The 20,232-nt window shown below is 38.1% G+C and overlaps 1 protein-coding gene across 5 annotated transcripts in view; it reads right to left on the reverse strand.

The window, feature by feature from the left end:
- Window positions 1–813: 813 nt before the first annotated feature.
- Window positions 814–20,232, reverse strand: part of CLEC16A (C-type lectin domain containing 16A) — a 64,113-nt gene continuing 44,694 nt past the window's right edge. For 2 of the 5 annotated variants that reach the window (XM_027684317.1, XM_027684316.1), the window contains 3 exons: window positions 17,294–17,440; window positions 11,705–11,824; window positions 814–7,661 (listed from right to left, as the gene is read on the reverse strand). In XM_027684317.1, the coding sequence (XP_027540118.1) occupies window positions 7,321–7,661; window positions 11,705–11,824; window positions 17,294–17,440 (608 nt within the window). In that variant the 3' untranslated portion in view covers window positions 814–7,320. Of the gene's footprint in view, window positions 7,662–11,704; window positions 11,829–17,293; window positions 17,441–20,232 lie in introns of all 5 variants that reach the window. The other 3 variants (XM_027684319.1, XM_027684318.1, XM_027684321.1) reach the window with 2 other exon arrangements.

Raw genomic sequence — 20,232 nt, forward strand, 5'->3', positions numbered from 1 at the left:
AAGACTTTGCGTAAAAACACAGGAAAAATGACAACACAAAAGGCTGAAAAAGTTCTGAAGCATCAGGATATGGAACCACAAACCAGGTTCAAACTTGAAGGAAGGGAAGGAAGGGAACTTCCTGCCCACAGATTATAAAACTGGCATCCTTAAAGCACAATTTAGAAAGTTCAAATGCCAGGAGCAGGTTTAAACTTATTTTCCACTATTCACCATACTTTAATACTTGCATCTTGTAGTAAATCCCAGTGTTGTCTCCTACCTCTGATACCTTCCTTGCTTATTTCAACGTACAATGTAACCAAATTTCTTCCTCAAGACGCTTCTGGAGTAAAGATTAGTTTGAGAAATAACATTTCACAAGGAATGTAAATTGACTGCAACTAATTCCTGCCGATGCAGACGCTAATTAACAAGAATCTAATTAATAACTTGGTTGGGTTTAATCCATGTAGTGAACTGGCAACATACACCAGAGAAAAGAGGCAGAGAGAGCAAAAAGAAATCACACGACAGGCACTTTCAAAGTGGTTCACAGGTATTTTAGATGTTGCCCAGCTATCCTTAACCTCTGGGCTCATCTACTTTCCAGGCTTCTTTTCTGCTCCCTCTCATGCAGTGCCTGTCCTGCACACACAATGCAAATTACTTTGGCTATTCCAGTTTTCAGCTCAAAGATTAAATTGCCCCCCCCTTCACACATGCACAACATTCTTCTAACAAACACAAGATTCTGCAAACTTTGCCTTTCAGTGTTATTGAATGTCCTCGAGTATCAAATGCAGCAAGAGAGCATGAAAGGGAAAGAAAAAGTTTCCTTAGTAACACCATTTTTATTGCCAAGTTCCATTTACAAAGAAAGGTCTATTCTTCATCCTTGTCCAGGTTTTCAATAGCCACGACACATGACCAATGCCAGCAAATACAGACTCAGCTATAGAAATCTGCATTTCAGAAACATACACAATATTTTCTAATTCCACTCCCTTTCCAGACACTTATTTACACTCTTCTTTAAATTAACATAAGATATTGTCACATATACTCCAACTGTCTAACATAACTTATATTAAATAATTAATACTTATTGCCTGTAGAAAGACATTTCAGAATTCAGTTCACCCCATTTTTGGGCTTTTTTCCCTGTAAATGTAAGTGCATGTTCAGGACTTGTTTGTTTTTTTTTCTTAAACGAAGTACATTTCAGACACAACTTTATTGAAACATATTTCATAGGAGGACAGTCCATGTTCATGAAATGTTTTATGTGGTGTTTAAATCCCAGGTACATTCATTCTTCTAGAAAAATACATTTCTCCCTCTTTGCACTTAAAACAATCAAACTTACAAAACAGCTCAAAATGAAATAAAAAGTTTGCTACAGAAATATCAACAGAGCTATTCACAAGTGGAGATGCCTAAAGTTATCTTCTGAAGTTTATAATGCTTCCAGCAGGTTCCCTAGAACTGTGACAATGTGTCATTCAGTGATATCCCTGGGCAAAACAAAGCTTCTAGAAATTCTAATAGTCTATAAATTTGCACACTTGAATCTATTCTCAATCTTTTCAAAAATTATCTTTGTGTTCATTGTAAATATTTCTGCCATGGTCTCTAAACACAAAACCCCACACCCTCCCATCTCCTCATATATACTGAAGTTATCAGATGGCAATTACTATGTGTATTAAATTCAGTTTAGTATGAGCACCCATAACCAAAAGTAATGGGGAACAAGATAAAAAGTCTAGTGTATCTTCAGATTATTAAAAGACTCCTGTGAACACTATATATTAATCTGAACCTTAACTCTAACTTCTGTTATCAAGTATTGTTAGTCATTACCTGCTTAAGCCCTCTTTTAAAATAAATGCACTCCACACATTTTTTTATGACAAGACAGTCCCAACAATGACTCAAGTTTTTCCTTTTCTTTTTAAGAACCAATGAATTCAAGTTAGCAAAACAATAAACCAGATACCACCACAGTGCACATTTATTAGACAACCAAAATTTACCTTTACATTTATAATACATTAATAAACACAAAATATACATTTTATAACACCTTGCAAAAGAAATCAAATCCGAGCAGCGCGCAAATCTAAAAACGGTGGGAGATCAAAATAGGGAAAATTCTGTACAAATGTAATATAAAAATATGTTTCCATATGAAAGAACCTTCTGTTTGAGACTCAGCCAAGAACTGCATCTCCTATGTCTTTGTTGCTGCTCAAAAAACCCTGAGCAGCAGGAAAAAACCCCAAGCACTTCCCCCCTCCCAGCCCCTACAAACATCCCACCCTAGCAAGCCCTGCTTGGACCACGATCTGCTTTTCAGAATCCACTAGGAGACAGTAAGAGTTATTATATTTGTTTCTAATTCATGCTGCAAATGCTGGGAAAGGTCAAGAGCAACAGAGCAGGCCAGCACAGCAGAACTACTCCAAAGGTTTCTAGATAATAGAAGAGCAGTGCCCAGTTAGTGGTACCCCAGGGATGGTTAACCAGTGACATACCAAAAAACTTTTTCAAGAAGAATGACAGTAGCAGTTAGGAAGAGAATTCTCAACGTATATTTAGATGGCTAATGTTAGACTGTCAGGAAGTAGGAGACTCATCAAGGAGACTCACTATCTTCGACTCATTATCTTCAGAGGCAAAAGCCCTCGACCTCCCTGCCCCCAGCTGATGTCTCTGCAAACCTCTGATTTGCACTAAACCCCTCACTTTGTGCTTTTGAAAGCAACTCCCCGTTCAACTTTAGCTGGGTAGTGGAGACACGGTCAGAATTTTCAGGCTGGTGGGGCTTTTTGACCACTACAACCTTGACTACTCCTGAGGCTGTTCTGGAGTTCCCTGGAATGTGCAGTGGAGAGTGACCGGTCACACCAGAGCACTGACAGCACCACGTCAACAAAGTGTTTACTTTTATGAAGTGGCTTCCTACTCACACACACAGTTTGACCTGCTTGTCTGATACATTACCTATGTCTTCAAGCATATTTAAATTCATTTTACTACTACTGAAGTGACACTCAATTACAGAGCAATTATTGAATTCCTGGATTGCTTAATCACCCCAAGCCACTTTCAGTAAGTGCAAATTACAGTCACTCACACCTTACTGCTTAATTAGAAAATAAAATCACAGTAATTTTGATCCTGAAGATCGTAAATTTTGCCATGAACAAACTATTTCAACTATCATTTCTCAAATTCTACAAACCAAAAGACTTCAAATTCAGAAAGGAACATTATTTCCCCCTGTATTCTGTCTCTATTGGGTAAAGCTTTTATATGAATCACTTGACAGTGACTTAAACTCTGAATATAGATCTGTATCTGAGCCTTAAATTCTGGATCTGAAAGATGATTTTTTTTTTTAAATGTCACATACCAGTTTGTCCTTTAGCAACAATACTGCAAAAGAATACATGAACTCTGGAAGATATTCCCAATTTTTCCTCACCAAGTAACTGCAAGTAAAATTCCAGCTGTGGTGTAAAGAGAAGAAAATTGAGGAGCTTCTTTAACAGGTGTAATTTTATATATTTCTTTTTTTTAAGCTCAGCTTAATTTAAGGAAGTGTAGTCAGAATTTTAGTTTATCATGATTAGCAGTGGAGAATACAAATGAGTTCAGCCCTTCAGTGCACATAATTCATGACTTCACAGACAAAATACAGCTTTTTGTAGTAATATATGTGACCACATTTCTAATGAACTTGGTTTAATCCACACAGCTTGTGAAATGAAGTGCAGGAAGCTTAACCTTTGGGTTTGTTCTATATCAAAGAATTTCAGCAAAACAATTAGTTTCCACACCCAAGTTTCACACTGCAAGCATTACTTCCATGGTGCTTCCTCCCTCCCTTTCCTCACCAAATTACCAAGGGTCTGCTGCCACTACTCCCTTCACAAATGCAAAGCTCAAGTCTGGGTCACTGCTGTACACTGGGTGACAAAAAAGCAAAGGGGACCAGGAGAAAGCAGTGAAGGCAACACATAATTCTGTTAAACAAGTAATAGCTTGGTAAAATTTAATAAAATAAGACACACAGACCATAAAATAGAAAAGGAACATTCATTATGCCCTGGCTTCTTTGGCTTCTCAAAGGAAGAGAATAACAGAATTGTGTTATGTTGACAGAATATGGCTGAAGAGGCACAGCCCCTACAAACATACACTGAGAATTTAGCATATCTCCAGATTTTTGGTATTTTGCTCTGGAACATTGCTATATTTAGAGTGATTCTATCTCCCTCTGCAGTATTGCACTGAAAGAATGGAGCTGTTGAATGACTAGTTGTTTAGCTGCTGCTCTCACCTGCAGTTTGGTATTTGGGTTTGGTCAGAAAGTGATGTTACACAAATAAACTTTTTTTTTTTAAGAAAAAAATTACATTTGTGGTTGATGTGCTAATGCCTTCCTGGTTGAGTTTCCTTTTTACAGTGAAAGGAGGGCAAGGAAACAGCCTAAGGAAACAGATTCTGATGATAGATAGATATGATACTCTTCAAGGAACTGTAGATGAGTATTATACTTGCAGAGCTTAAAAATGGCCGGTGGTAGTTTATTTTGGCATCTCCAGAGTTTCTACATTCTGAAGTCTCCTAATGCAGCACAAAGCACAGAAAATTGTAACACACGTGCCTCTTAATATCAGAAGCAAACTCAAAAATCAATTGCTTCTGTGGGAGAACCATCCAGACCCAGCTGAAGTGTAACACCTCAACATCGGTAAAGCTGCTGCAGTCAGACCTTTCCTGGTGTAATTCCACCTCTGCAGAGAGCTTTTGATAGAACTGCTAGAAGATATCCCACCTATCCCTCAACCAGCAAGGCTCTGCCAGCAGCAGACTAGACAGCAGACCTAGGCTTCTATTTTCCTAATAATAGTATCCACCTCAGTCACTTCCTCTGAAGTTCTCAGTAGACAACTGGTCATGAGATTTAAAAGCCACTCAAAGGCAATGAAAGCACAAAGTCAGCTTTCTACTCCTTTGTCCCATTTCTTGTGCAGTGTGGACCACGGGTGAGACAATGAACACCCATCAGAGAGACTCCTCGTGCATGGCTCTGATCTTTCTAGAACTGAATTTGAAAGGAGATAAATAAAGATCAAGGTTTTCCTGTCTAAAAGCAATTCTATTTAAGGGAACTCATTCTGCACAGTGGCATTTTGTGTAATCTAGGTCAGAAGTCCAAGGTTAACAACTAACACAAAATGCTTTCAAATGAAAGCATTTTTTTATAATGATCTTCAGAATATTACTGGGGCTACAGTGCAATGTTGCAAAATTCTAGAGGAAGTCTAGATTGCAATGAGTTCAGCTAATAATTTATGTGGTCCTTGTGCCCAAATTGTTGATGTCTAGACTTGTTCAGGTACATGCTCACTACCTGCAACAGTGACTGAATGAGTGCAAACTCACCCTAAGCATGTGACAAACAAACCCAAAAAGTAAGCCCTTACTCCAGCCATGCCAAATTCTCATCCAATATGCACAGCTGTGCTGAGGACACCCAACTCTCAGAATTCATTTAGAGTTGGGGCCACTCTGGAATGGTCAGAATTATCAGTTAATTCAATTTGAGATGAAGTAGAAGTCACAGGAAAATAGAAATCAACAAAACTGCATGCAAAAGTTAATAAGGGGGGGAGAAAAATTATTGGCATTCAGTAGCAGACACCTGGTATACATAGTTGGGAAAGGTTAAGTTATTATGTGAAGGAGAAGATGGAAAAAGTGAAAAAAGTTATACTTGTGGATTAGTCAATCTCATATATAAATATAACATTGAAAATCACTCCAAGTATTCCATATGACAGCCAGGAAGAGGTACAATAAACGACTGGGAAGTAGGTAAAAACTTTTCAGATTCACCCCTTTGATAAGAAATCAATAGTAGTGGAGACAGAATGAGGAAACAGATTGCACTGATGACTGAAATCAATAGCAGTAAACAGCAGACTTCCTCCTCTGAGAGCCAGAAAGCACTCGGGTATGAACAGATCCACAATGACAATCTGCTCATTTTACATTAATTTAAATTAACATACTTGGAAATTGATGAAAAAATCTTAAATTCCATTCATGTTAAATTATGTATCAAATCAGCAGAGAACATTCCAGACTTTAATCAATACTTTTCCACTGCCTCTGTCAGGATCTAGGAAGCAAAGCATGCCAAGCACAAACTCAGAATCACTGTTATGTAGCAATGTTGTTTTACTGGGATACCATCCCAGATAGGAAAAAAAATTACACAATCCCTTTCTTTTTTTGTTTCAGACTTGCAAAGGAATTCACAGTTAGATATGGTGACCTTCTTCCTATATGACTATGAAAAATTTGAAAACCCTCTTTGGAGTAAAACTGCTTCTGTCTGCTTCTTGAAGTTGTCTTTCAGTAGCAAGGATATCACCATTCCTCAGAGGTGTAGCAATCTGACTCTCAGAAGCAAACAAACAAGCTATAGCAATATCTTAAAATGTTTCACATTCCTCTGTAGATGGCTAAGCAAAGACTAAAGTAGTCTCAAAAATCCCTCAGGTTAATTTGAATAAGCATTTGTCATTAACTTCAGACTTTTACCTTCTAGAAAATTGTATCTTGCTTTGAATCAAACCTTGAAATAAATATTTCAGATGGAAAAAACAATATTGAAGTCTGGAGTCCTATGAAGACAACACTGAAAGTGGCCAAGCCTGCTGGTATCATGCAGACCTCCAAAAGATGAACAAGAGCAGGATTAAAAAACAAAACCAACCAAACAAAAACCAACCAACCAAAAATCAAAAATCCCTCCCCCCCCAAAAAACCCAAACCAAACACCAAACTGAAAAACACACCCTGACTCAAACGGAAATTTTGCCTCTGTACTACAATATATCATTTTTTCTGGTCAATGGCATGTCTCCAGTTTGAGAGACGTAATAATATAGCATCATGAAGCTGGGTATCCAAAAATTTCTGCTCTTCCCCATAATACTGTAGACCTTTTACAATTAATTAGTTCCTGTTAGAAAGACAGTAGGTCCTCTGAAACACTTTCATGTTCTTGTATAACAGAAACTGGTAGGAAAGAACCAGTCCAGATTCAAAAGTTTGTTTTTTTCCCTCTTCTCCAGTTTAGATATGCTGAGTATCCAATGTTTCCTCTAAAAGCTGCTGACATTCTCACTCACCAGTGGGCCCCTTGTGGACCCCACGGCCTCTCAGGCCTCAAGAAGTATCTGCACTCCCAGAGAAAAAACAGTTCAGAATTTGGTTGCGTTTTCTTCACTGTTTATTACAGTCTGCATGTTGGCTTTAGTCAGAACATTCTTCCTCAACCTCCTTTACCTTGCAAACTTCATCTTCAGACTGCAAAGAGGGCTGAGGAATGCAGGGGAATGTCCGGATGCTGTGTGGATCCACCGGAGGCACCAGGGTCAGCGACTCCACGCTCAGTGTATCCGTGTTGTCATCTGTAATTAGGGATATTGTGGGCTGCTGGGCAGGAATCAGGCTGGGAGACAGGTTTGCTGTTTCTATGTCACTGGTTTTCCCAGCATTTTTGCTGGACTTTGAGACAGCTGAAGGAGTTTCATCAGTCAACATGGTCTGACCGGAAATGGCCGTCTGAGGATGCTCTGGAGCTGAAGGGTCATCTAATAAAAGAAAACACCAAGAACAATCAATATTCAATTTAGTATGTACATTAAGCCAAACAATATACTATTATTCATGAGTGTTCAAGAATAATTGGGTGGGAAATGCAGTTCTGTGAAGCACTATGCTTACACATTCACTTTCTAGTAATTAGAAATAAAACAAGATATTATGGAGGCATAACCTAAAATGCCAGCAGGATTCTGTTCAAAACCAGACAGTTTTAGACATTTAGTATTAGAATATGCAGCAATATTAGAAATATTCCTAGAGAGAGGAAATTGAGGGGAAGAATAAGAAAACCTCTCCAGTATTTAGTACCCAATAAAATGAACAGCTACCCCATGCCAGGAAGATCATTAGAAATAAAAGAGAAACCAAAAAAGAACCACTGTATAGCTAGCTTTCCCAAAAGGTGGCTTGTTTCTTACAAAAATTTGGAAGTTATTCTCTCAATTCATTCTCCAGATTCACATTGAAGTGACACCTCAACCACAGAAAGAAGAACTCTGGAAGCACAGGAAGGAGGATAATGTGCTCACTGCAACTGAAGGGTGCTGCAAAATAGGCCTGGTTTATACAGGCTACTGTTATAGGATTTTTTAGTCCTCCTAAGCATGGAGCATACAACACAAAATTGAGAATAAGCATAACATACCACAGAAAACTGATATGCTACTACATCTTTCCACACTATGAAAACAACTCCAGCATTAACAACTATTTGTAGTGTCCTTTTCCCCCTAAAAATCCAAGTGAACTATTCAGTAAACTGTTCATTTGGCTCAGGATGGAGAAGGATGGAGGAGATGAGGTGATACAGCCTTACATGAGCAAGTATGCCCAGAAAAGTCATTTTTTTCTTTTTCTTTTCAGACTACAACAATAGATGCCATTAAAGTAACAGGTATCCAGCTTCAAGACAGACCAGTTTTAGAGCTTTTGTAAGAAACAGCATGTGTTCAAGTGTACAGGCATCTGCACAAAGTCTACAAGGCAATGTAGTGAATACAGAAGCTAAGAATTAGGTTCTGGTTTTAATACACAGTGACCTTAAAAATATTTCCGTTTCAATATGATTCCAATTAATCCTGGAAAAGAACAGAAAGCATGGACATAAGACAAAAAAAAAAAAAAGACAAACAAAGCTGAGAAAGGAATGGATATCAGTAAGGGATCAGTGGGATAACAGTAAGGTTATTGATTTTTTTACCTTGCTGGAAAGATAAACCCAAACAGTGGTGTACTCTCACTTCAGAAACCACTCAAATTTACTTTGTGTTGAATCGGTGGCTAAAGCTTCTCGCTTTAATAAAAACAAAATTTACAGACCGTAAAAAAGTCTCCTTTTAAATCAAAGGGACATGACTGGTTATTTTTGAAATATAAGGACAGATTCAAAGTAACTCTGCAGATTCTTTTCAGCTGTCAAGAAGCTTTAGGGAGAATGTAGCAACTGATAACAGAGGAAGTGATGCAAGACTTGCATGGAAAATGAACTGCTAAAACAATGAAATACAGCCTCAGTTCCCTGAATTCCAAGCTAAATGCTACCATTTCAGGATGCACAAAACAGTGAGTCTCTTTGTGGTGATTTTACTTTCTGAATTTATAAAATCTTAAAAGGATATCAAATGTTCTTTGCCAAGACTATTTTTTATTTTACTTCTACTACAATGTGAATATTCACCAAAATTCAGGATTCAGAAACTTGAGGCATTCTGGCAAATAAAGGATTCTCAATCAGTGGCATTCTGCTCAGGAATGTTATATACAGCACATCTCTACTGTGGTTCTGCTATTTCACTTCTGATTTTGCACTTCATTTCTTATATCATTCCTCCTCCTTTCCCAATAAAATATCAATATATTTTCTCAATACTTTCATTTACTGAAATCACGAAAGACATACATGTTCTTTTGTTATGCTGTATTGTCCCCAGATCCTACCATGTAGGTTCTAAATTAATGCTGAAGTGACTCTCTTCTTAATGTCACAAAGAGTATTTGAAAAAAGTCCCCATCAAAAAAAAAAAAAAGTATCTGGAGTTAACAAGCCCAAACTTTCCATACAGAAGTCTCAAAAAACATTCAGGAAAAAAAGATAAAAATATCAAAAAATGCTCTCAAGCCCACAGGCTACTTGAGGTGTACACTTGGCTTGAAAATGCAACTATAAGCTTGTGCTAGTACATTTTTCACCGTGATTATCTCTCATATATTTTGTATATAAGCCTAGAGGAAAACAATCCTAGACTACAGACAAAGGAATACAGAGATCCAGCATCTTGGAATGAAAATTTGGTATATGAGACATTATAATGAAAAAAACATCACACAATCCTCATGATGGAAGAACTTTTTTAATTGAACACCTGGCTTCAGGACAATAATTACTACTGAGAAAATCTTTGAGGCTCAAAATTTGAAAGCCTTTTGAAGTCATGCTTAACTCAGAGAAGGATGTAAGTAGATAAATATACATTTATGTATGATCTGAACTATGAAAGTCTCTGAAACTGGAATAAACAATTGGCAAAAAGATGTGCCCTGGGTGAAAAAAAACCCTAAAGAATGGGCTTACAGGAACATCTGCCTCTAGGTAGGTACCAAGACAGGTACACCAAGCTCTTGCTTCTAGAGACTATCGTGTACCCAGTATGTTTACAGACTCATTTCTCTACCCATTATCTGGAACTTCTGTTGATACAGCATATAACTGGCTTTCAAAAAAACCCTCAAACTCCTAACACTTGGTTCCAGTCTGACTTTTGGATAGAAAGAAAAAAAGTAATTGTAATTTTTACCTGGATAAAACCACTGATCATTAAGATATGCCCTACTCTTAAATATCAAAAAGTTATCATCTAATACTGGAGAACATTTATATTTAGCTTTTCCCAAGCAAGAGTGTTCTGGCAAAAAATGTAAGCCAGTTCTGAAACAATACCAAGGAGAGTTCAGCCAGTTTCTTCACACGCTGTGATGTTGACATTTAGTTCTAACAAACCCCTCCCACATACCTCCAAACTTAAGCACCAAACAAGATTTGAAAATAGGGTGTCATTTTGCAAGTTTTGGGGTATTATTAGCTCTCTGTGGATCCAGTGGCTTCAACAGCCTTAGATGTTTTTCAGCACTTCTGTAATGCTACAAAGATTATCATTACAGCAAAAAAATCCCCACCAAATCACTCAATTTCTGTTATATTAACTTATGTTTAGAAGAACTATCAGTGAAAAAAGACAGACTAGAACAGAAGAAGGAAAGAATGAATATCATCTACAGAGAAGTGTTCTAATCTGTACAGCAACATAATAAGAAAGGATAATGAAAACAGAAATTACCAGACATTAAGGGAAAAGATGCAAATTAAATCTATAAAGATGAAAAAGGGTGTTTACATAATATGAACAGAGTAAAGTATCTTCGTGCCATGACAGTAAAAAAAAGAAATTAATTAGATACAAGTTAAAGCAGGTTATATAAAAAAGCAGGTCATCTGAAGTGTATTTCCATCCTTTTTGCATGTGCTTCCCCTCCTCAGGCAATTAAACAGTCCATAAAGTCATCTGCCCGAGTTTGATGATCACAGAAGTATTAAGCTTGTGCCATCAGAGTCCCAGGGCAGTTGGCCACTCAGCTATGCTGAAAGCCTGTCCATTTTACCTGAGCTATAAATAGACTCCCTGCTCCGGCCAAGTACCTGCATCACTGTCCATTCAGAGCCTGTGCTTACTCAGTGTCACTACAGCCAGGGCTGCCCTGTGCAAATGAAGACATGGTTGCTTTGAAGCTGGAGGCTTGATAGCACAATTTCCACCTTTGGCAACAGAGCCAAGAGACGTGGGAGAAACTGCAGATAAGGCTTTCAGAAATGGCTCAACATTGCTTTACAATTCTCCCAAACCGAAATGCAGAGACAAAAATCACCATGCTCGCTTTCTTCAGTTTCCTACCTCACTGGCACTGGTGTCAGCATGGAAACCAAGTATGTTCTATTAAGTGTTACGGGCTCGTGAAAGCTTATGGAGGAACCTGCCTGAGTGGGTATTGCGGGAGTTTCTGCTGCAGCTGCTGCTCGAAGGCCTAAACCCAGTGTCCGCCGTGACTGTCAGCCTCCGACAGACTAAACACCCGCCGGCGTCCTTTCCTGCCAGACCTTACTAGAGGAAAACACAGCGATATATCATACACAGGCTTGAACAGGGACACAAGGAAGGGAAACTGGAATGAAGACAAAGGATAAATGTTAGAGCAGCAACAAGAATAAGTGACAAGGACGCATCCGGAACTGCTGGTATCTTGGATCCAATCTGACAGCGCACCAAGAGCTTTGTAAGTTTGGGAAATACTTCTGGAGCTGGAAGTATTCATTCTTTAGGAATAAATGAGTTTAAATGAATTTAATTTTTGCTCCCCTATCTGAAAAGGTTCATAATGCAGTTTTGGCTGTGTCTGGCAATACCAGCAGCACTTACAGCAGAGAGGGACTGGCAGGCATTTATTTGCATTCCAACCTCCTCACATGCTTTAGAAATCTCAAGAGAAGTTATTTATCACAAGTTCTGGTGACACAGAATTATTCTCCTTTTCCCTGGTCATAAATTATATGAGGTGCAGTATTGTGCAGGTGACAACACTGCAGACCATTCAAGCCCTACAATTCTATCATCTACATTATAATGAATTATAATGATTATAATAAAGCCAAACACAGTGTTTTAAAAGATAGCAGCAGTTCAGATGATGATGCTTGGTGCATAGAAAGTTCCTAGAAAAGAAACTTTCTAAGAACAAAAGTACTTCCTCAGCTAGTTGAAAAATTACTAGCATCATAGAACAGGAGATCAAACCACATTTACATCACTGATTATAGAGGGAAGAGACAGGGATGGTTTCAATAAGATGGGAGGCACTTCTCTTACAGGCTTTCCATGCTTCATTAATCATCCTCTCCTTGGAATAAAAAATTAATTTTACAGATTGGATTCCAATATATTCTCTGCAACAAGGGACAGTCTTAGTACTTATTTTAGGTCTTTTATCATCAATATCTGCCAGAAGTGTGAAATACAGCGTAAGTGGCACAGAAGATCAGTGCCTTGTGAAGTCCTCAATATCCATTGCTCCAATGTAAACATTTTCTTAAGTACTGAAGCCAATTGCTTTTTAAAGTTAAGATAACTTAAACAGTAATAAAATACAGTGTAGATGACATTAACACATTTGTAATTCTGGAAGGCTGCTAACTTACAGTAAGAGAGCTTCTATATCTAATCTTTGACATATATAAAAATAAGCACTTTAAAGGAGTGCTCGGTTCCAGCAAGGTTAGCCAAGACATGACTGTATTCTAACCTCTGAAACTTGATGACTAAAATCTGCCTAGAAAGAAAACATTTCTACTTTATGCACAGCAACACTTCAAAAGGACACGTTCATTAAAAAAAAAAATCATGTAAATACAAAGAAAAAACCCAAACCAACAGCAGCATTTGCAGAACCTGATACTACCTTTTCTGTCATTAGGGATTCTGCTTTCTTTAAGGGATGACTTCTGCCTTTCCAATTTTAAAGAACTGTGATCTTAGAAGGGGCTAAGCTTAATTCCCAAATACTACAAAGGTGGGAGCTGCTAGGTTTTAAATACCTGTGCCATAAAGCAGTGTGACAATTATTAGGTAGGATAGCTGATAAAAATCATATTTTGCTCATGACAAGGCAGTTAATGCAACACTGTGGAATTGCTTGATGCAGGTAGGAGTGATACAAGTAAACTATTTTTACAAAACACCAAATTAACATTTTTTCCCTGTCAGGCATTTTTGAAAGCCCTTTTGCTGTTTAATCTTTAACATATACTCTATGTTGTAACATTGTTTTCTCTTAACTGACATGCAATTTGTCTTCATTTTTTTCTCATCTATCACTGTTTTATGTTAAAGTTGGCACGTTCCAAATCTTATTTCCTGAAGCTTTACAAGTACCATCTCAAACATATCAAACCCCAAACAGTTTAAATCAATAGCAACTGTCAATAGACAATAGTTCAGGACACTATGATCACAAGTTTACAGTATAAAAAGCTCTGTGGTTTAAAATGTTGCTCTTAAGGAAGGTAGTTGAGGTAGTTTCCTTGAAGTCCACATGCTCATCTGCCCTTTATCTTGTCTGGCCTTCTTGACTGAAGTTCCTGAGCAGCTCAGCATGTTCTTCGTGCTCAACAACCCCAGCAGTTGCCAGAACAAACAGGGGAGCAGGGAAGGAGGGAGGGACAGAGAGCTCATACATGTGCTTGTGTGAGTGTGTTTAAAATGGAATGGGAAATGAGACGGGAGATTCAAATGTGACAGATGGCACAGCATTCAAGTGCTACCTTGGGACATAAAACAGTTCTTGGTAACTGCTTGCTGCTCATCACCTACTTGTTACTTGCTCCTCTAAGGGGCCACTTCACATCATGCAAGCCTCTTCTGCTTACAGCCAAGTAAGGCAGGCTAGTTCCAACTGTCCTCAAATGGTTAAGGGAAAATCACTGTGTTTTGCACTGAAGTGGGTGAATACCAACAATTGTTTCCATATCCCAGCTGAGTGGTCAGTAAGACCTGATACAACACACAGTGATGACACTGTCACTTATTTCAGCAGAGTACTTCTGTTCACACAGAAGCCTATCTGGACATGCCAAAGGGGTCATCTCTGTCATGACTGTGTTCCTGGCAAGTTTCCAGTACAGATCTCAATTACATATTAATGGTATAAAAGGGAGAACATTAATTACAAACTTGCAGTAAACCAGTCAAATCAGTGAATGCAGAAACATTGTTCCCAAGAATAGACAACAGTATTGATCTGACACCGAAGATTAGCAAAAAGTGTCAACAGAGCTCCCGGGGTTGGGGAAAACCCTCCCCATATCCCAACCCCCAAAAGACCTACCTCCACGGATTTCAGAATTCTCTCTAGTCTATACTGAGGACCTTGAGACACCATCACCCCCTCAGCTACAGCTATTTAAAACATTATTCATTATTGGTTGCAACTACACCAGCAGTTTGGTACAGACTTTTGAAGAATCATGCACACTTACTGCTTTGTCTGATTTTAGGAACAGTTTCTGTGCATTAATGACATTCTTTTACAAGTAAACCAAACTATAACATATGCTACAACTATGCACCAAATACACTTCAAATATTAATAGCTATGTATGCCTGAACTAATAACTGGTCCTTCAGACAATCCCATACATGGCAGGAATTCTTGGTCCTAAAGGTCAGGGTAAATATGGTCCACAGCAAAATCCCTGAGCCATCTCAGTACCACCTGTGCATTGTCCTACTGCAACAAACTACCTGCTCAGGCACCTACAGTCACTGTCTTCCTCTTTGTTACTGTCCCCTGAGCAGAACAAAACCAGGAGTTGAGCTCCAAAGTCATCCCTGCAGCAGGTTAGTGAAGCTGCTGACCCCGGACTGAAGGAGCTGATGCACATTCTCGTATTCATTCCTCCGACTTTACTGAAGGTCACTGTGCTCATGGTGGTGGGGCACAGAACTGTATCCTCACAGCTACATTTGTTAAATCACCTGCATCAGTGTGCCCAGCTCCTGGGCAAAAAAATCAAACCCCACCCAACGACTGTTTTCTTGCACGGCACGTGGCGTTTTGCACGTGCTTTATGATTAATTCACAGGGAAGGTCAAGGTGGGCAGTTCATGCAATGTAACCAGTAAGTGCTCACTGAAAACAGGCTTTTAAGAAAACCTTCCCTCTGTTTTTTGTTTTGTTCTGTTTTTTGTTTGTTTGTTTTTGGGGAGGGTAGGGAAGTGTTTGTTTTGAGTTTTTGGTTATTGTTTTTATTTTTTTTTTTGAAAACAAAAACCAGCCTTCTGTCATCAGGCTTTTTAAACTGCAGGAAAAACAAGAATTTTATGTTATACAAATGCTAACATAGTGTGTAAGTAGACTGTAATTTTGGTAACTACAGTCTGTGATTATTCTTCGATAAGGCACTATCTTTTTATGGTTGATGAGTAATTATGTGTTCTGGATCTAGGCATTTTTTCATAGAAGCCAGATTATATGCACTTGAAAGACCTCAGTTTAAAATGTAGTACAGTCTTGCTTGATATTTCTGTGAACTGGCACGTTGCTTACAACAACAAAAATAATTTAGATTCTTTATTTTCATTTCCTTTACCACAGTTTTCTCTTAGCCGCTATTGGCAAGAACTTGTGGTTACATTTCTCTGATCACAGATGATTTAAATACAGTAAGGATATTGCACATGAGCCTTTTTACACTGCTAAGGAGAAACAGGTCATCAAACAAATGTTTTCTTGTAGTGCCAATCCATACTGAGAGTTCTGACAAATAAATGATAGCACCTCTAGAGTCTAGGTGCTGAATGCTTTACATATTTATTGTTCATAAACTTCATAAGCACCCTCTCCTCACTCTCTTCAGCAGTATTTCTTGCAGGGATAGTCACTTTAAACATATAATGCAGCTGATCTGCTGACACTGTTCCAGTGAAGGCTACAGATGCCTAACAAAGGTTGCATCATTTCCTGTAGGACTGCAACAAAGTTTAGATCTAGCTGGGGCTTCCAAAATGGTATGTCTTAGAAGGGGTAACCAGAACATCCCTCTCAAGGAGTGATCAACATTGGAAGTGACCAGTAAAATGAGGGAGTTACTTGAAAAGGTCTTGAGAATAAGGTTCCCTCTGTTGTTTTACAACCAAATGAGGCAGAGGAGATCAGTGCTAGCATGAAAGCAGCTCAGCATGCACCCTTCAGCATTTACTTCTTGTTTAGTCTCAAGTCTGAGGCTTTACCTCACATAATTTGCACTCAGAACAGACACTATTACAAGATTCTCTACAATTACTATCCAAAAAGGAGGAATGGTGTTCTAATTAGGAGGTGTTCTAATGCAACAGGAAGTTCCAGTTTAAATATACCTACTAAATATATTGACCAGTGCAAACAAATGGGGGCCACATTTGTGAAAGTTACACTGTCACTATTTATATTGCAGCCTCTTCTGAACCAATGGAACATCTCCTGACTGGTGGTGTTCAGCCACAAGAGTGTTATTGCAAAAGCTTTACAATATTAACATCCTAAATAACTATTTTTCAAATATTTCATATTTGGGCCACTGTTACAAATTAACATGAGTATCAGAAAAACATACAAAAGCAAATGTCATCCAGTTCAAAAAAGATGGAGATCAACTTATCCACTAAGGTGAAAGGCTAACAGTTCAGATTACAAATTCATGCAAAGCAATACTTCAGTTAACACAAGCCATCAACAAAAAAACCCCTACAACATTCTAAACTGTATGTGCTAGGAGAGAAGACAGACAAGCAGGACATTGATTCACCAGTACTTAAAATCACTACTGAAAGATGCCAAGTATTTATTAGAGTTCCAGAAAGTTGAAGAGATCATTAAAATTTGCACCACAATTTACTTTTAATTGGCTTAGTTGAATGATCAAGTGATCTAAAACCATAAAGCCCCATTGTTTTTAATCCAATAACACAGTAACTTAATTTTACAATAAACTACCCTATATCCCTTAGTGCCTGGGCTGAAAATGGTGATTGAATACCTGAGGGGCTCTGTGCAGCAGAAGGAGTGGATGTCGAGCTCGCAGTCACCGAATCACAGCGCCCTGTGCTCCCACTGCCACTGGAAGGTGATGGTGATGAGAGCGGGGAGGGATGGTGCTGATTTATACACTGGGCTACAGCAAAGCCTGCAAAATAGCACAGTGAAGCTTACAAGTTAATTATTACCTTGAAAGAGTTAACCTGTTTAAGAAACTGGGGAAAGGTAGGAGCAAATACTGTATCAGAGTGGTGCCGATTTCATGTAGTGACCCAGAGGACCCCACTGAAAGCTTTAAAACATGGAAATGACAAGTCAGGAAAATGCTGTGAGCAGCAACACACACTGACAGGTTGTGCTACAAAAAAACACAGTGAAGAAAGCACAGAAAAAAGCTAACAAATATCAGTCCTCTTAATAATCTGACTTGATCTGCACTCCCACCTCCTACACCCCATGTTAACAGTCTAGAACTAGACTCAAAGCCACTTGCACAAACACAGTGCTATCTGGATTTCTGTCGTACTTGCATCATAGTTCTAGATGGGTGAATGCCACTTTTACTGAGCTTTTCTCTTATTTAAGTTACAACTCATTACGTCCAAGATGAACACCACTTGAAAGAATTAAATAACCATCATGGCAGGAGCCATCTATTTTGGTGAAAAGCAAAACAGTTTGGTGAGGAGCTAACTATCCCATAAATGTAAATAAATTCATGTATTTTATTTCAGAAACCAACCTGATTGATCTTCTACAATCACTTAGATAAGTTAAACTGAGGTCACACACAGTGACGCCTGACAGTCTGCAAAAAGTTAACCACAAACTGACCTACCTCAAACGTGAAAGACTTCTATATCACTGGCCCTGAGTGCTGTAGTTTTTAATCACAGAAAATGTACATTAGATTTCTCATACACACTTCATATTTTGAAATACCAGTTAGAACTGGGAAACAAGGCATAATCAGTGGACTCCTGACCACAGAAGTGAGGCAAAGTCAACTGCTAAAGTGAACTAAATTTGTTTTAAGAACAGCTGCTAAAGCCACTGGTGATCTCAAGTGATATCAAGATATTTTTCTTCCCTTACAGTGCTGGAAAAAGCTGTACCTACCCAAGGCATTCTATATCCACAAAAGGTTTGCACTTCAAGGGAGGAGAAATCTTCCATCCTCACCGAAATAGCAGAAAACAGTAAACAAGGTCTGCCCTGACTATCCCAGGGAAAGCTGGCCTGATTCAGCAGGATTTGCCTGCCCAAACTTCTGCAGAACAGCACTCAGGGATTCGTGTCCTTACAAGGGAGCATTTGCTTCAAAATGATCTTAACACAGTTTCTCTCCCAATACAACTGCAGAGGAAGAATTTGAAGTTAACAGGAAGTTAATTTAGATAGGAGGGAAAGGTAAGCCTAAATCATTCAAAATACTGTAACTGGGAAACCACTGACCAAGAACAAATTTGCTAATCAGGAAACCTTCAGGAAATACTTGCAAAGAGAAGGGGAGCAGAATTAATCATAGCTGCAGGAAGTAAAATTAACTTAGAAGGTTCTAGAGGTGTCTTTTTCATTACTTTATGACTCTCAAGTTGTGATTGTGGTTGCTAATGAACAAAAATATTTCCTTTCCAGTAGTCATGATTCTGCTTCAACATACTTTTCTGTTGAAGACTCAGTAAGATATTACTGTAAAGATATGCCTTCCCAATTCCTTGGAGATCTTATTTTCATAATCACAATGTTTCATAGGGCTGTGTTTTCTTTCCTAAAACATGTATCAACAGCTATCTTCCTGCTGCATTTTACACAACAGCAGCAAAATTTCATGCCAAAACCTGATATAGCTTCTTGGCTTTTCTTTAAAGGAACTTTTTCTTAAGCTATTAATGCAAATCTTCCTCCTAAATTGGGAAAAGCTTAACTACTGTCTTGTAAAAGTTTTCAAGTGAAAGACAGTCTTAACCATAAATTCTCCTAAGAATAAAAACGTAGGTGAGGAAAAGGGGAAAGGGTGGCAGAAAACAGGAAGACCAAAAAAAAAAAAAAAGCCTGAGAAGTAGAAATAAAATCTTGGTCGAGAAAGTAGTAAATGTTTTCTCATTGCAAACCATAACCTTGTTGCCCCAATGTCTTCTGGGGCAATTTCTTTCTATTCTGTTCTTCTATGCATTGTTATCTCATTACAAATTCTCATATCATACAGTAAACTATTCCAATCTGATGTTCCTACAGTAGCTTGTGGACCAAACTTTATATAGAATTCTTGCCTTATTTTCTTTTTCATTCAAAGGGTTACAAAGCTATAAAAGATGATTTTTTTCCTTCAGATTTTAAAATGAAGATGGTTATACTTTGCTTGCCATGGCCAATGTTAGCGAGAGGTTTTTTCAGCTTTTCCCCTCCAAATCATATCATCATCACTATATACTAAGGTATTAACAATGGATAAAATAGTAAGAGATATCTATTGATTCCTTTTGCTTTTCAAAATAAATTTACTCAGTAGGTAAGCTACCACACTTGTTAAAATATTTAGATGTACCTTTTGCTGGAAATCATTAAGATTTCCCTTAAGACACACTGGGAACATAAATCTCAGAATAGAGCTGATACTTGAAACTAATACTTGAGTTTGCTTGGAGAGGAAGTCATTATTTATTTACTTTCAGTAGAAGACCTATGTTCACAGGGCCCCTACCAAATCTGCTGGTTTCTTTGAAAACAATATAATTATTTTCATAGAGTGCTTCAAAAGTATCATATTCATACACAGATGGTGAACAGTCCAGCCAGCTAAACTATCCCTAGAACACTCTAACATTCTAGCAAAGGCCATTAACTTAAAATAGACCCTGAAGTATATTAATAGCCATGACTTCATGATGATAAAATTGATCAAGTGAAGGCTTTTGCTTATGCTGTTCTCTGATAAGA

This window comes from Neopelma chrysocephalum, unplaced genomic scaffold, assembly GCF_003984885.1.
Source record: "Neopelma chrysocephalum unplaced genomic scaffold, ASM398488v2 Primary Assembly neopelma1_65c, whole genome shotgun sequence".
Lineage (NCBI taxonomy): Eukaryota > Metazoa > Chordata > Aves > Passeriformes > Pipridae > Neopelma > Neopelma chrysocephalum.